We start from the raw sequence: 14,111 nt of genomic DNA, 5'->3' as shown, positions 1-14,111 counted from the left end.
ACAGTAAGAGTCTGGGAAGCACGGAGGATCAGCAGAACCTTGGCGTGCATGTCCACCAGTGCCTTAAGCTAAAATGGTTTACAAAGTTATAGTTACCTTTATTAGACAAGGCATAGAGTTTAAGAGAAGGGAGGTTATGCTGGAACTGCATAAGTTGGTTAGGCCACAGCAACAGTATTTGGTGCAGTTCTGGAATCCACATTATAGGAGGGATGTGATTGCATTGGAGAAGGTGTAAAGGAGATTTACCACAATGTCACCTGGGCTGAAGTGTTTTAATTATTAAGAGACATTGGATAGGCTGGGGTTGTTTTTCTTAGAGCAGGAAGAAATTTTTCCCCTTGATGGAGGGATCAATCTCCAGGAGACGCAGATTTAAGGTAAAGGGCAGAAGGCTCAGAGGTGATGTGAAGAAAAACATTTTCACCCAGAGTTGGTAGGAATCTGGAACTTCAAGGCTGGTAGAGACAGAAACCTTTGTAAGATTTAAGTAGTATTTTGATGTGCAAAAGCAATGCTAATGCATACAAGGCTATGAGCCAAGTGCTGGAAAATGGGTTTAGAATAATTAGGTGGTTGTGTTTGGCAGTGAACACGATGCCTAAGGTTACCTGTGAACAATATATCTAATCAACAAACAGAATATGCAGGAGAGAGAAGTGTCTTTAGGGGAAAAAAACTTAAAAGAACAATCTATTAGCCCTTTGTGTGAAAGGACTGAAGTAAAATAGTAATTAAATGTCACAGGCTACACCAAATCACTGCATTTATAGCAAAAAAGCACTCAACAGTATCAAACTCCCCCAGTAGTAAAACCACCAGCTTAAAAACACTGGAATACGTATTGGATCAAACAACATCCTGAACCACAAACAATACCTCATTTTTTGTTGGCAACGTGCAATGCATTCTGCATCGAAGTCCTGAAATGTCAATCTGTCCTTTCTCTTTAGACACTGATTGATATTGTTTTACAACAGGAATGTTAATTTCATATTTCCATCATTTATACGTGTTCCTCTTTATTTAAAGTCTCAACAATTTGCTATACCGTATCCAACAAAGCAGCTCCATCATAGATACGTTACTTACGTAATGAGAGAGTCATCTCCTATTAAGGCAATTCCTTCCTGCATGCTTTGGGAGAGAGCCATCAATGGCAACTTTTTCTGTTAATGATTAAAAAAATTCAAATCAGGGAGATATAACATTTGGAATTAAATGCTTTGACAGTTTTAATGTTTGTCAAATCAGTGCCAACTTCACACTGTAGTCATTTCACAAGTGATTCCTTTCACAATGATCAGAGTAAAACCATCAAAAGATTTTGATCTGATTAAATTAAAACCAGTATTTTGGTAAACAAAATGAGTTTAAGAATCTACATACATTTCGCCACTTCCACTTGCAAAACTTCAGCAGAATACCTTTTATCAGTTGAAATGTGTCATTATGCATGAAGCTGAATAGCAGCTATCATGTGCAAGGTATTAGACATAAAGCCTGTCAAAATATTGTGATGAAATTGTAACCATTTACTCAGCATGGTCAAGAGTTATTCAACAAATTATCAAGGTCACAAGTTCCAGTTTATTCAGTAAGCTACAAGTTTATTAGTTATGCAACTGTGTTCAGTTTCACTACGCTGCTATTCTCCTTAACCGGTCAGTCACTCCAAATAAAACCCTTCTATTCATTGTCATGGCCATTCCCTTGACTTTGCTGCTCAGTTCGAGGCTTAAGAACATCTCCTTCCTCCTGGAGAAGGACATGTAGTGGGAGAAAGATGATTCAGTTGTCACAGACCATGTACAAACTAATGTCATGGGTTGAATGAGGAATGTTCTGGTAAGCAAATTTGAGGTGTCTAGGTGCAAATTAAAATGCAAAACACCAAAGGTAACCACCTCTACCTTGTAACCTGCACCATGTACTTACTAGCATTGGGTCAACCAGTTGAGAGAGTTAAACGTGTGTTATCAAAGAGTAGTGCGGACCAAAAGAGGTTTCACTTCATGGGGCACTGACATCAGTACTCAGGGAAAAGTGAGCTATTCTTTCAGGATGGACTGTGTTTGAACTATACCAAGACCAATGTCCTTATCAATCTGGAACTTCAAGGGTGGTAGAGACAGAAACCTTTGTAAGATTTAAGTAGTATTTTGATGTGCAAATGCAATGCTAATGCATACAAGGCTATGAGCCAAGTGCTGGAAAATGGGTTTAGAATAATTAGGTGGTTGTGTTTGGCAGTGAACACGATGCCTGAGGTTACCTGTGAACAATATATCTAATCAACAAACAGAATATGCAGGAGAGAGAAGTGTCTTTAGGGAAGAAAAACTTAAAAGAACAACCTATTAGCTCTTTGTGTGAAAGGACTGAAGATATTGACATTGCTTAACTAAGAAATGGAAGGGTAAGGGATAGTGAGAAATTCAAAAAGAAAAGGTTGAACATTAAGAACAGTATAACAATGTAGGTAATGCCAAAGTTTAACAAAAAACTCCACATCATTAAATCAGGTCATTATACGAAAAAGGGGTGCAAAAAATAAAAAATCATTTGAATAGACAAGGTATCAGCAATAAGATAGATGAAGTAGTGGCAAAAACAAAGGTAAATGATTTAGATCTAAGAACCATTAGAGAGACATGGTTAAAAGTTGAAAAACAAATGTTCTAAACTACGTAACACTTCAGGGAGACAGGCACAATAGGGTTGCTTGAGAATGTAAGAATGACATAAAGGCATTAATGAGAAGGGGTCTAGCCTCAAATATTATGAATTCTATTTAGGATGAGTGGAAACTAGGAATCACAGTCTTCAAATTGAAAAACCTGGTAAGAATGATTTATATGGCCCTCAACAGTAAGTATAACATTGTCCATAACATTAAACAAGAAATTATTGAAGTTTGTAACAAAAGTAATGTGTTAATTGTGGGTAATTTGAATCTTAATATAGACTGGGATAATTAAAATGGCAAGAGTGCTCCCAAAGATGTGTTTGTGTAGTGTTTTTGCAACATAGAGAAACATGTCATGAAACAGACTAGGGATGAAACTATCTTTGATCCAATATTGTAAAACAAAGCAGGGGTAAAGAATCCTACAGGAAACAGTGATCATCATACTGTTGAATTCCATATTAAATTTGAAAACGAAATACTCCAAAATCAAACAACAATCTTAAATTTAAGCACAGCCAATTACATTGATGAGTGGAAATAGGACAATGGCTAATTGAGTTAATAAATGAAAAATATGGTTATAACCAAACGGGGAATATTTAATCTAACAACTTACAATAAATGTACATAAAATTGAAAACCAAAAATTCACAACTAAGACTCATCTATGACTCACTCACAAGTTAATGATGTTATTAGGTTAAATGATTAGATTAGATTACTTACAGTGTGGAAACAGGCCCTTCGGTCCAACAAGTCCACACCAACCCGCCAAAGCGCACCCACCCAGACCCATTCCCCTATGTTTTCCCCTGCACCTAACACTATGGGCAATTTAGCGTGGCCAATTCACCTGACCTGCACATTTTTGGATTGTGGGAGGAAACCAAAGCACCCAGAGGAAACCCATGCAGACACGGGGAAAATGTGCAAACTCCACACAATCAGTCACCTGAGGCGGGAATTGAACCCGGGTCTCTGGCGCTGTGAAGCAGCAGTGCTAACCACTGTGCCACTTTGCTGCCCCGAGCACGGTTTATAATATTGCACAAAAAAAGCACCAACTCTAAAGATTGGGAGGGCATTAGAAAACAGCTACCAAAATGTTGATCAGAATGGAAAAAGTAGAATGGGAGTAAACTAGCCAAAAAGACAAAATACAATTGGAAACCATTTTAGGTGTACAAAAAGGAAGAGAATAGCTGAAGTTGGCTCCTTAGAAGTAGAGATAGGAGAACTTATTGTAGGACTGAGAAAGCAGCAGCAGCACTGAATGGATATTTTTATGTTCATCACAGCAGAAGACGAGTTTCATTCCAGAATTAGACCTAAAAAAGTGAGGAAATTAACATCAGCGGCATTGAAGAAATTAAGGGATCAACTTTGACATAACCTAATGGCCTATACCTGGGGGTATAAAAGAGATCGCTGCAGTGATAATGGACTCATTAGCAATGACTTTACAAAATTCCTTAGATTCAGACACTGAGCCATCAGATTGGAAATTTGTTAATATTTTGAAATATTAACAAAAAGTTAAAAACACTAAAACAGGAGGATGAGAGAAAACAGGATGTTGCAAATGTTTTAGCTTAACATCAGTCGTTGGGAAATGCCAAAATTTGTCAAGGAAGTTGTAATAATATTTAGAAAGGCATTGAATCATTGGGGTCAAAAAGCACAGACCAGGCAGAATCTGAGGAACAGAAGAGTCAACGTTGTGGACATAAGTCGTTCACCACGAATGTGATCACTGAATCACTGGATCAAGTCTACTGGTTTTACTGAAGGAAAATTCTGTTCGACAAATCTACTTGAGGATGCAGCTTGCAACATTTGTGACAAATTCAAGTTGTCAGGCAACTGAATTATGAAGAGTCGCAAGGGTTAGTGCTAGGGCTTCAGCTACATAAATGAATCCAAATTAACAGCTTAGGTGAAGTGACGGAGAAACATATCTAATTTGCTGAAGATACAAAGCTAATGGAAAGGTACAGTGTGGTGAGGACACAAAGGAACAGCACAGAAATATCGACAGACTAAATGAGTAGACAATAAGATGGAATATAATGTAATTAAGTTAGTAACCATTCACATTGGTCATAACAGTAGAAAAAGTAGAATCATTTTTACAAGTGTGAAACTTGTAATTGTTGATATTAAAAACTTCTGTGTGTTAGTGCAAGTTATGCAGAAAGTTAGCTTGAAGATCTGGCAGTAAATAAGAAAGCAAATGGCATGTTTGCCTTTATTGCAAGGGGATGGGAGTACAGGAATACAGAATTCTTGTGACTGTAGAGGGCTTTGCTGAGACCATATCTGGAGTAATGGGAGTAGTTTTGGGTCTCCACATTTACAATACACTCACACTGGAAGCAGTACAGCAAAGCATTGCTAAATTAATCCCTTGGATGAGTGGCTGAGCAAATGGAGTCCTAAGGTCTGGAGTTAAGAATGAATGACAGACCTCATTGAAACATAGAAGATCTTTTTGGGCTTGATAGGGTAGATATGGAGAGATAGGTTCCATCATCAGTGCAAATAAAGTGTGTTGGTATAGTCTCGGGATAAGGGGCTGATCACTTTAGTACTGTAACAAGGAGAAATTTCTTCATTAAAAGGGCTTGTGAATCTTTGGAATTCTCTGCTTGAGAAGTGGAGTTGCCATTATTGAATACATTTAAGGTTATGATCCACAGATAGTTGGCCTCTGAGTTGAGCAGACATGCAAGTGGCATTGAAATCCAAGTTCAGACATGATCATGTTAATAATGAAGTAAGCTAGACAGTTTATTGTTGCTGTTATTTCTATTGTTTCTGTACCTCACTTGGTCTACCTACTCCAATCATCTGAGCTACTTTCAATAGCATTTCGGATGACCACTCTAACCTTCACACAGCCTTATAACCTCAACTCCTTTCCAATCCCTGAAATAATCCCAGGTCATTTTCAAATGGCATTTAAACTCCTAACTAGGGCTAGCATTTGGACTGCAATCACTATGTAACTCTTGAATCTTCCTGAGTTCCACCTGTCATACCTCAACCCATCCCACCCTGGTACCTAACTTACCCCAGTTATGTTCATGGGGCACTGGCGAGTGTATTGAAGATGTATACCAATGGGTGTATATATTGGTAAAGGATGAAGTACCTGGGTCTTTCTTCTCCAAAGAAAAATAATAAGAGGCTGACCTAACAGAGGGTTTAATAATTATGAATTGATTTGTCTCACATGACAATCAATGACATTGATAGAACTAGAAATGATGTTCTGAAGAGAGAGTTTGAGGTGCCTTTGTCATACATCTGGAGTTCCAAAAGTCAATAAGAGGCCTACACAAAATGTTAATAGGTAACAGTCATGAGTTGGTAATACTTCATGGACATAATCTTTGGTTGGGAAAGGCAATACCATGAAAAATGCACAAGAGAACTATTGATCCCCATATTTTTAATTCAAAAAGGCACAAATTCCATTTTCTTGCTGAGGACAGGTAACTGCATATGAACGCACATAGCTTTCAGCAAGTTTCCACGAACCACATTGAGAGTTCAACTATTAATCTGCCATTGCTTCCAGTGTGATTAGCAAACTTTTAATTATTCACCAAATGCTGTTCAATTGTGGAATCACATTTAATATTAGACATTATGTTGAGTTTTACAAGTACAGTCTGAATACAGTTAGTACGCTGCCAATTGTGAGCAGCCAAAGTAATGTAACTTTGATTTTTGTTAGGACATATGACTTACATACCTGGCATCACACTGCCACAGAAATTCTTTTTGATTTAATGGCAGTATCACAGATTAATTGAGTCACACAGTATGGAAGGAGGCAACTTGGGTTATCATGTCTTTGAGCACCTATCCAATCTACTCCCACAAAGGGAGTCTGTCTATCTATCCTCGTAGTAGAAAATATCATTCATGATGCTATTGCCATCTGCCATCCAATTCCAAATGAGATAAGAGTTCCCCCAGTTCAACATCAGGATGACTAAATACATTATCCATTACCTCCACTAATTCAGGTGGAAAAAGAATCACTACACCTCATAAATATGTCCTGGAATCTTGTTTACTAAGAGTCAAACTATGTTTAAAGAGAGAACTGAAATGAGTTCATGCATGTGAACAATTGCCAAATTTTCCTCAATATACTTGGGGCAAAACACTATTGGTTACATCTCCTTTGAAAAACTCTTATAAATCAGCATAAATGTTACTTACTTGTCTTTTCTCCACTTCTACGCCTTGCTGAACCTGCAAGCATGCAGCAAGTCTCTTGTGGGCATTGTGTGAAATTATTCTTATTGCATCCATACGTTTCTCGATCTTGACCAGAAACCAAAAAAACATATTTTAGTTAAAAATCGCTTCCTTTCTGTACTTCTTAATTACAATGTTTTCAGTGGCCATTCAGCCCCATCATGTCACTCCTAATTCCCTAAGAGCAGTAAAGCAGTCCATGTCTAACTACACCAAGGCCTGGACAAATCCAGGTTTTTCCTCATATAAAGGCTTTATAATTCTTATTTTTGATGATGCACTGAAGTGGGAAAAGGACTATTTTACAAACCAAAGATTCTGAAAAGGATTACTATATATTTTAAAAGCAAGTAATCTGATATTCATTCTAAATGCTGCTCATACTGCTGTTTGTTCAAGCAGTGGGGGAGGTTACTACAGATGAGCTGGAGATGGGCATTGTATGAAGGGAGATTTGGTCACTACCAAGTAATCAGCAAAAGAGTGGTGTTTGGAATAGTGTCCAGATGTTGACAGCAAATCCTTCAGCTTGCTCTAAAATGATTAGCTCCCAAGTAGATTGGGAGTGTGAATTGTAACAATGTTGTGTTGTCCTTGCTTTTTTCAAGAGGGGATGTAAAAGGCAGAAGTTTTGATTTGTCTGACATTAGGGACTTTGCAAATGGCCTAAGGCAACATCAGGAAAAAGGATTTTATGATTTCTTTAATAATAACACTTGTACAACAAAAGGGGAGTGGCCAGTTCTCCCAGTTCAAGGTTTTTTTTTGTTTTGGGTTTTAGCAAGCAGTCTGTTCGAAGTTACTGGTTAGAGAGCGCTGCTGGACAAGAAGTTTCCCCACTTCAACAGATGCTTTCTGGTTGACACACTCTCTCACACTCACATCTCTGCTATAAGAACCTGGATTTGAACTTACCTTTTTTGCCAAGGGGTGTGTTTATGGGATTGCTGCAGGAAATTGGAAGTTGGGAGGATATTGTGTCGGTTGGATTTCAAATAGTTGTTATTCTAAATCTGTTTTCTTTTGCTTGTGTCTCATTCAGTAGTGTGTAAATAAATTGCTTTACTTGAAGCCAAGTGGTTTGACCAGCAGCATCACTTCTGGGTTATTCACTTTACATATGCCTGAAACAACTAGAAAAGTTAGAACCTGGGCTACCTTCTTGAAATGTTTTGAGGGGGTCTAGCCTAGTCCATAACAAAACATTTGGTTTGGAATCATCAGATTTCTGGAAAGAATGTGCTGTCCTTCTGAGGTTAACAACACCTGAAGCCTGAAGAATGCCAATTCATTTCCCTTCACCAGCTGTTAAAAGCCACAGCTTGCAACAAACAAGGCAGAGACCTTATGGTTACAAACCAGTTGCTGTGTGCCTCCAAGCAAGTGAAAGTGCCTGGAGAAGGAGCAGGATTGCTATCTGCACATTTTTAAATTGTTCCCTGTACAGCCAAGTTCATATCATTAATAAAGACCAAGAGAATTAGTGGTCCTAGTACTGACTCCTGAAAAGCGACAAAGTATAAATTCCAGTTTGTGGAGCAATTGTTGACTGTGACAATTGCATTCAGCCAACTCTATATGACTCTGTCACTATCTGTTTTATTCTCTAGGCCTCAACAGTGCTGGCTAGTTGATTGTGAACTTTATCAAACACTTCTTGGAACTGTATGCACACATTAATGGCATTACCCTCATTTAAAACAACTCAAATTTAAGGGGCATGCAGTAGAGAGCTTCCATCTGACTGAGATGCAGACCAAGTGAGTAGTGATGAGGTTCATGTGGGAATTTATTGCACAAAGGAAAGAGGCACTTTAAATAAGGTTGACTGCAACTGTGTAAAGTATGAGTTGGATTTACCAGAACAAATAAGGTTTGTATATGGTTGTAAGGGTTCTTAAGTGAAAACCACGTAAAGCAAATGTAATAAGTTAGCCACAGTAAAATAAAGTTAAAAATCACACAACACCAGGTTATAGTCCAACAGGTTTAATTGAAAGCACTAGCTTTCGGAGTGCTGCTCCTTCATCAGGTGAAGGAGCGTCGCTCCGAAAGCTAGTGTGCTTCCAATTAAACCTGTTGGACTACAACCTGGTGCTGTGTGATTTTTTACTTTGTACATCCCAGTCCAACACCAGTATCTCCAAATCGTGACAATAAAATAAAACTAACACAAGTGAAGTGAAGGCAAGGCATGGCCATCATCGCATGGAGCACGTCCCATCATAAACAGGAAGTCGTGTCACTATGGTGGCCTCTACAACCACATGGCAGGAAGTTTCACCAACTACAAAAATCCAACTTCTGAGTTTTGGAGATGGAGCAGCACTAGAATCACCTGTGCATTAGCAAGGCTGAGGCCAATGTGGATAGCATGTTCAAGTAGGTGGTCACAACACAGGATAGGGAATAAATGATAATACAGGAGTGCAGAGGTCAGGCTCGCTCATCAGCTTGGCATTTTGGATACTGGTGAAGGTGTTGGTTCCTCAGAACAGTGCAGTCAGAATGATGTTTGAGACACATTGAGCAGCTCAGCTGACAGGCAGGGATGAAGAAGATTGCAAGAGAAGTGATAGGGCATTCGTAGTTAGGGGAACGGACAGGTGTTTCTGCAGCCATAAAGGTGACTCTAAAATGACATATTGTGTCATTAGTGCTAGAGTCGAGGATGACATGAAGGACATTGTTTACCTTCTCCCAGGACAGAGGATAAAATCTTTCCCAACAGTGATATTATGCTGACAAGCCTGTCATAGCTGGGTTATTCTCACATTGCTGTTTAAACGTGCATTTTTGAAGTGCTCTGGCACCACACCCATATTGAAAGAGACTGGAAGATCACAACTATTCATTCTGCAGCATCTTGAAATGCTATTTGATCCTGACAATAAGCATAACCTGCCATTTTAAAACCTTCTCTTTGTCAAGTTTTAGTTCATTCAGTACCTCAACTACTTTCTCTTTCACTATGACTTGAGCAGTACCTGCTTCCTTGGTCAAGAGAAATGCAAAGCACTCACTGAAGCCATGTTCTCTGCTTGCACATATAGATCCCATTTTTGTGGACTGTATAATGCAGAAATCACTTGACAGTGATTTTCATAGGAAGAGACAATAAGCCCCAAACAAAGATATATTGAAAAGAATGGTACAATATTTCCCAATACCAAAATACTATAGTGATTACAGAATTAAGTACAAAATTAAAATACATTATATGGAAAATGTAGTTGAAACTGCCATTTGCTTTAACTGGCCATCACTTTCAAATAATATATCAAGTACCCTGACCATCCAAAAAGAAAATGTCAATAACATCTATTTAAATATTGAAGAGTCAATTTACTCTACAGACCCTCAAGAAACTGAATGCCCGGGAGTAAGGTGGTGTGTCTTTGTGTTACAGGTGGAATATGGGGCTCTACATGGCCATTCCCTTGCCATTCAGGGATAATTTACATTTTCATCCAGAAATCAGTAAGAACAATACAGATGGAACTTATCTACTCCCTATAATTACAAAAAAAATTCATTTGCAACACATTTGACCATTATGGGATGAGTTACATTACAATGTTTCTGAAAGTGGGGTGGTCAATGCATTGTATCTTGAGTGACATGTGACTATGTGGAGATGGCTGAGGGTTGTCTTGTAGGCAGTACTGACTGTGATGTTGAGTTTTATATAAGGAAAGACTGTTTCCTTTGTTCAGTGAGAGCTTTTGTCACGACCCAGTAAGCTCTGTGAGGTGAGTGTTAAAGATTCCTCCAGAAAGCTTGTACTGTACTATGTTTAATAAAGGTTGCTTGCTCACAGAAGTTGGTGTGTTGCAGTTGCTTCAAGTGTGTTAGACTTTCAAGTGTAACTGTCTTAAGGTGCATAAATATAATTCAGCAGTGTTTCTTCAAGACTACGCTGTGTGAAAGAGTTGCAAACACAGTGATAGAAAAGAGGCCTCTTGATTGTCACTAGATCCACAAATGTTTAGTCACTTCACCACTAACACTCACCAGCAGCAGTGTACACTATAAAATGTACTGCAGAAATTTACCAAGGCTCATGAGACCATACCTTCCCAACCCATGATCACAGCCATCTAGAAAGACAAAGGCAGCAGATATATGGGAACACCACCTCCTGAATGTACCACAGTAAGCTACTCACCATCCAGAGACTCCTTTAGCAGTGTTGGGTCAAAGACCTGGAACTCCCTCCCTAACAGCACAGTGGTCACACATACATTAAACAGACTCAACAGTTCAAGAAGGCAGCTCAATACCACTTTCGGTTGGGCAACTAGGGATGGGCAATATATTCTGGCCCAGCTAGCTCATGATGTAGAAACATCACCATAAGACCATAAGACATAGGAGTGGAAGTAAGGCCATTCGGCCCATCGAGTCCACTCCGCCATTCAATCATGGCTGATGCGCATTTCAGCTCCACTTGCCCGCATTCTCCCCGTAGCCCTTAATTCCTCTAGACAACAAGAACCTATCAATCTCGGCCTTGAAGACATTTAGCGTCCCGGCTTCCACTGCACTCCGTGGCAATGAATTCCACAGGCCCACCACTCTCTGGCTGAAGAAATGTCTCCGCATTTCCGTTCTGAAATGACCCCCTCTAATTCTAAGGCTGTGTCCACGGGTCGTAGTCTCCTCGCCTAACAGAAACAATTTTCTAGCATCCACCTTTTCAAAGCCATGTAGTATTTTGTACGTCTCTATTAGATCTCCCCTTAATCTTCTAAACTCCAATGAATACAATCCCAGTATCCTCAGCCATTCCTCATATGCTAGACCTGTCATTCCAGGGATCATCCGTGTGAATCTCCGCTGGACACGTTCCAGTGCCAGTATGTCCTTCCTGAGGTGTGGGGACCAAAACTGGACACAGTACTCCAAATGGGGCCTAACCAGAGCTTTATAAAGTCTTAGTAGTACATCTCTGCTTTTATATTCCAACCCTCTTGAGATAAGAGACAACATTGCATTCGCTTTCTTAATCACAGACTCAACCTGCATGTTTACCTTTAGAGAATCCTCAACTAGCACTCCCAGATCCCTTTGTGCTTTGGCTTTATTAAGTTTCTCACCATTTAGAAAGTAGTCCATGCTTTTATTCTTTTTGCCAAAGTGCAAGACCTCGCACTTGCTCACGTTAAATTCCATCAGCCATTTCCTGGACCACTCTCCCAACCTGTCTAGATCCTTCTGTAGCCTCCCCACTTCCTCAGTACTACCTGCCTGTCCACCTAACTTCGTATCATCGGCAAACTTCGCTAGAATGCCCCCGGTTCCCTCATCCAAATCATTAATATATAATGCGAACAGCTGTGACCCCAGCACCGAACCCTGCGGGACACCGCTCGTCACCGGCTGCCATTCTGAAAAAGAACCTTTTATCCCAACTCTCTGCCTTCTGTTAGATAGCCAATCCTCAATCCATCCCAGCAGCTCACCTCGAACACCATGGGCCCTTACCTTGCTCAGCAGCCTCCCATGTGGCACCTTATCAAAGGCCTTTTGAAAGTCCAGATAGACCACATCCACTGGGTTTCCCTGGTCTAACCTACTTGTTACCGCTTCAAAAAATTCAGGTTTGTCAGGCATGACCTCCCTTTACTAAATCCATGTTGACTTGTTCTAATCAGACTCTGCTCTTCCAAGAATTTAGAAACCTCATCCTTAATGATGGATTCTAGAATTTTACCAACAACCGAGGTTAAGCTGATTGGCCTATAATTTTTCATCTTTTGCCTTGATCCTTTCTTGAACAAGGGGGTTACTACAGCCATCTTCCAATCATCCGGGACCTTTCCTGACTCCAGTGACTCTTGAAACCAACGAGGTTCTTGGCCACATTTCCTCCATTTGCATGCTATACTGGCTTTTGCTGCCACAGAGTTTATTAAATTCCTCTCAAACCAAAATCTGACTAATCCTTTTCCCCTCACGGTCCCTCTGATCTCTGGAACTGCATCCCATTTCTTCATGTTTCCCACTCATGAGCTCTCCCATCAGTGACCGCACAACATTTTAGCGTGGTTTCTTTTTAGAATTAGAATATCCTTTATAGACATGTGTTTGAAATCAGACTGATTTTTGAGGAAGACCTTTTAAAAAAAAGGAATGCCATTGAACATTTGAACAAGCTAAGGTGTTTTAAAGTTACCAAATTTGGAATATTTGAATAGTATCTTGGAAAATGCTTTTCTTAAGAGACCTTTTGTAAAACAAAAATAATTGATTCAAAATAACTTTTACGTTAATGGGCAGACTGAAATGCTTGGTGTACTAAAAGAGGCAAATTAGAAAACAAGATTTAAACCATATATCTCAGTCTATTGTTCCAAGTGATTCACATACCGATAGTTGACAAGTAGGAAGCTGATGAAATGCTGTCCCAGATTCTATTCCCAGCCCATGGTGAGTTGGGTAGTCTCTGGCAAGGCAATTAATGCAGTAAATAGGGTTGGTCTCATTTCCACTAAGTAGCTTGGGAAGTGAGTAAGAAGTATTCCCACAAGGTTTCTGAGCTGTTGACAGGTTGCCAGAGACACAAAAGGTTTATAAGAAGAATTGGCTATTCAGTAACAGGAAGACCCATAGCAAAAAGTCACAAGCCCAAGCAGGGTTCAAGGCAGTGGATCCCCCCTACCTTGTCAAACACTGATACTGATGGACAATAAGAGTTGGCCTTAGAAGAAATACTCTCAAATCAAAGAACAAATACAGGTCTATAACAGAATATTACAGTCAAGAAACTGGGCAGTCTACTCAAGATGTTTGCTGAAGTGCATTTCTTTATCCAATCCAGTATTTATGTTTGCTCACATCTTGTTCTTGTACAAGCAACTACTTCTCTCCATTTTCAGAGGTTATGGACTTCACTCTAACAATAGGAATAGTCACTAAGTTGAAGTACAGTTGTTACTCGTGCCTTTTGAAATGTACCAAAGCAAGTATTAACAATTTTAGGAAAGGTCAATACATTTCCTTCAGATTATATTGTGCCTTGATTAACCATCAAGGATGTTTGGAACACTACGACAATATAGCTGACTTTCAATTATTATTTTTAAAATTAAATTTTGTGAATATCCTGAAAACTCATAATTCTGCGCAGTTTCCTATTTAT

The 14,111-nt window shown here is 39.3% G+C and overlaps 1 protein-coding gene across 7 annotated transcripts in view; it reads right to left on the bottom strand.

Annotated features, from left to right (window-relative positions):
* The window catches only part of arhgap17a (Rho GTPase activating protein 17a), a 131,126-nt gene that overhangs the window by 52,627 nt on the left and 64,388 nt on the right, over positions 1-14,111 (bottom strand). For all 7 annotated transcript variants that reach the window (XM_072559152.1, XM_072559153.1, XM_072559149.1 and 4 more), the window contains 2 exons: positions 6,929-7,033; positions 1,093-1,169 (listed from right to left, as the gene is read on the bottom strand). In XM_072559152.1, coding sequence (XP_072415253.1) covers positions 1,093-1,169; positions 6,929-7,021 — 170 coding nt within the window. In that variant the 5' untranslated portion in view covers positions 7,022-7,033. The remainder of the gene's footprint in view (positions 1-1,092; positions 1,170-6,928; positions 7,034-14,111) is intronic.

The sequence above is a fragment of the Chiloscyllium punctatum genome, chromosome 40 (assembly GCF_047496795.1).
Source record: "Chiloscyllium punctatum isolate Juve2018m chromosome 40, sChiPun1.3, whole genome shotgun sequence".
Classification (NCBI taxonomy): Eukaryota; Metazoa; Chordata; class Chondrichthyes; order Orectolobiformes; family Hemiscylliidae; genus Chiloscyllium; species Chiloscyllium punctatum.
This window is presented reverse-complemented; position numbering and strand designations above follow the sequence as displayed.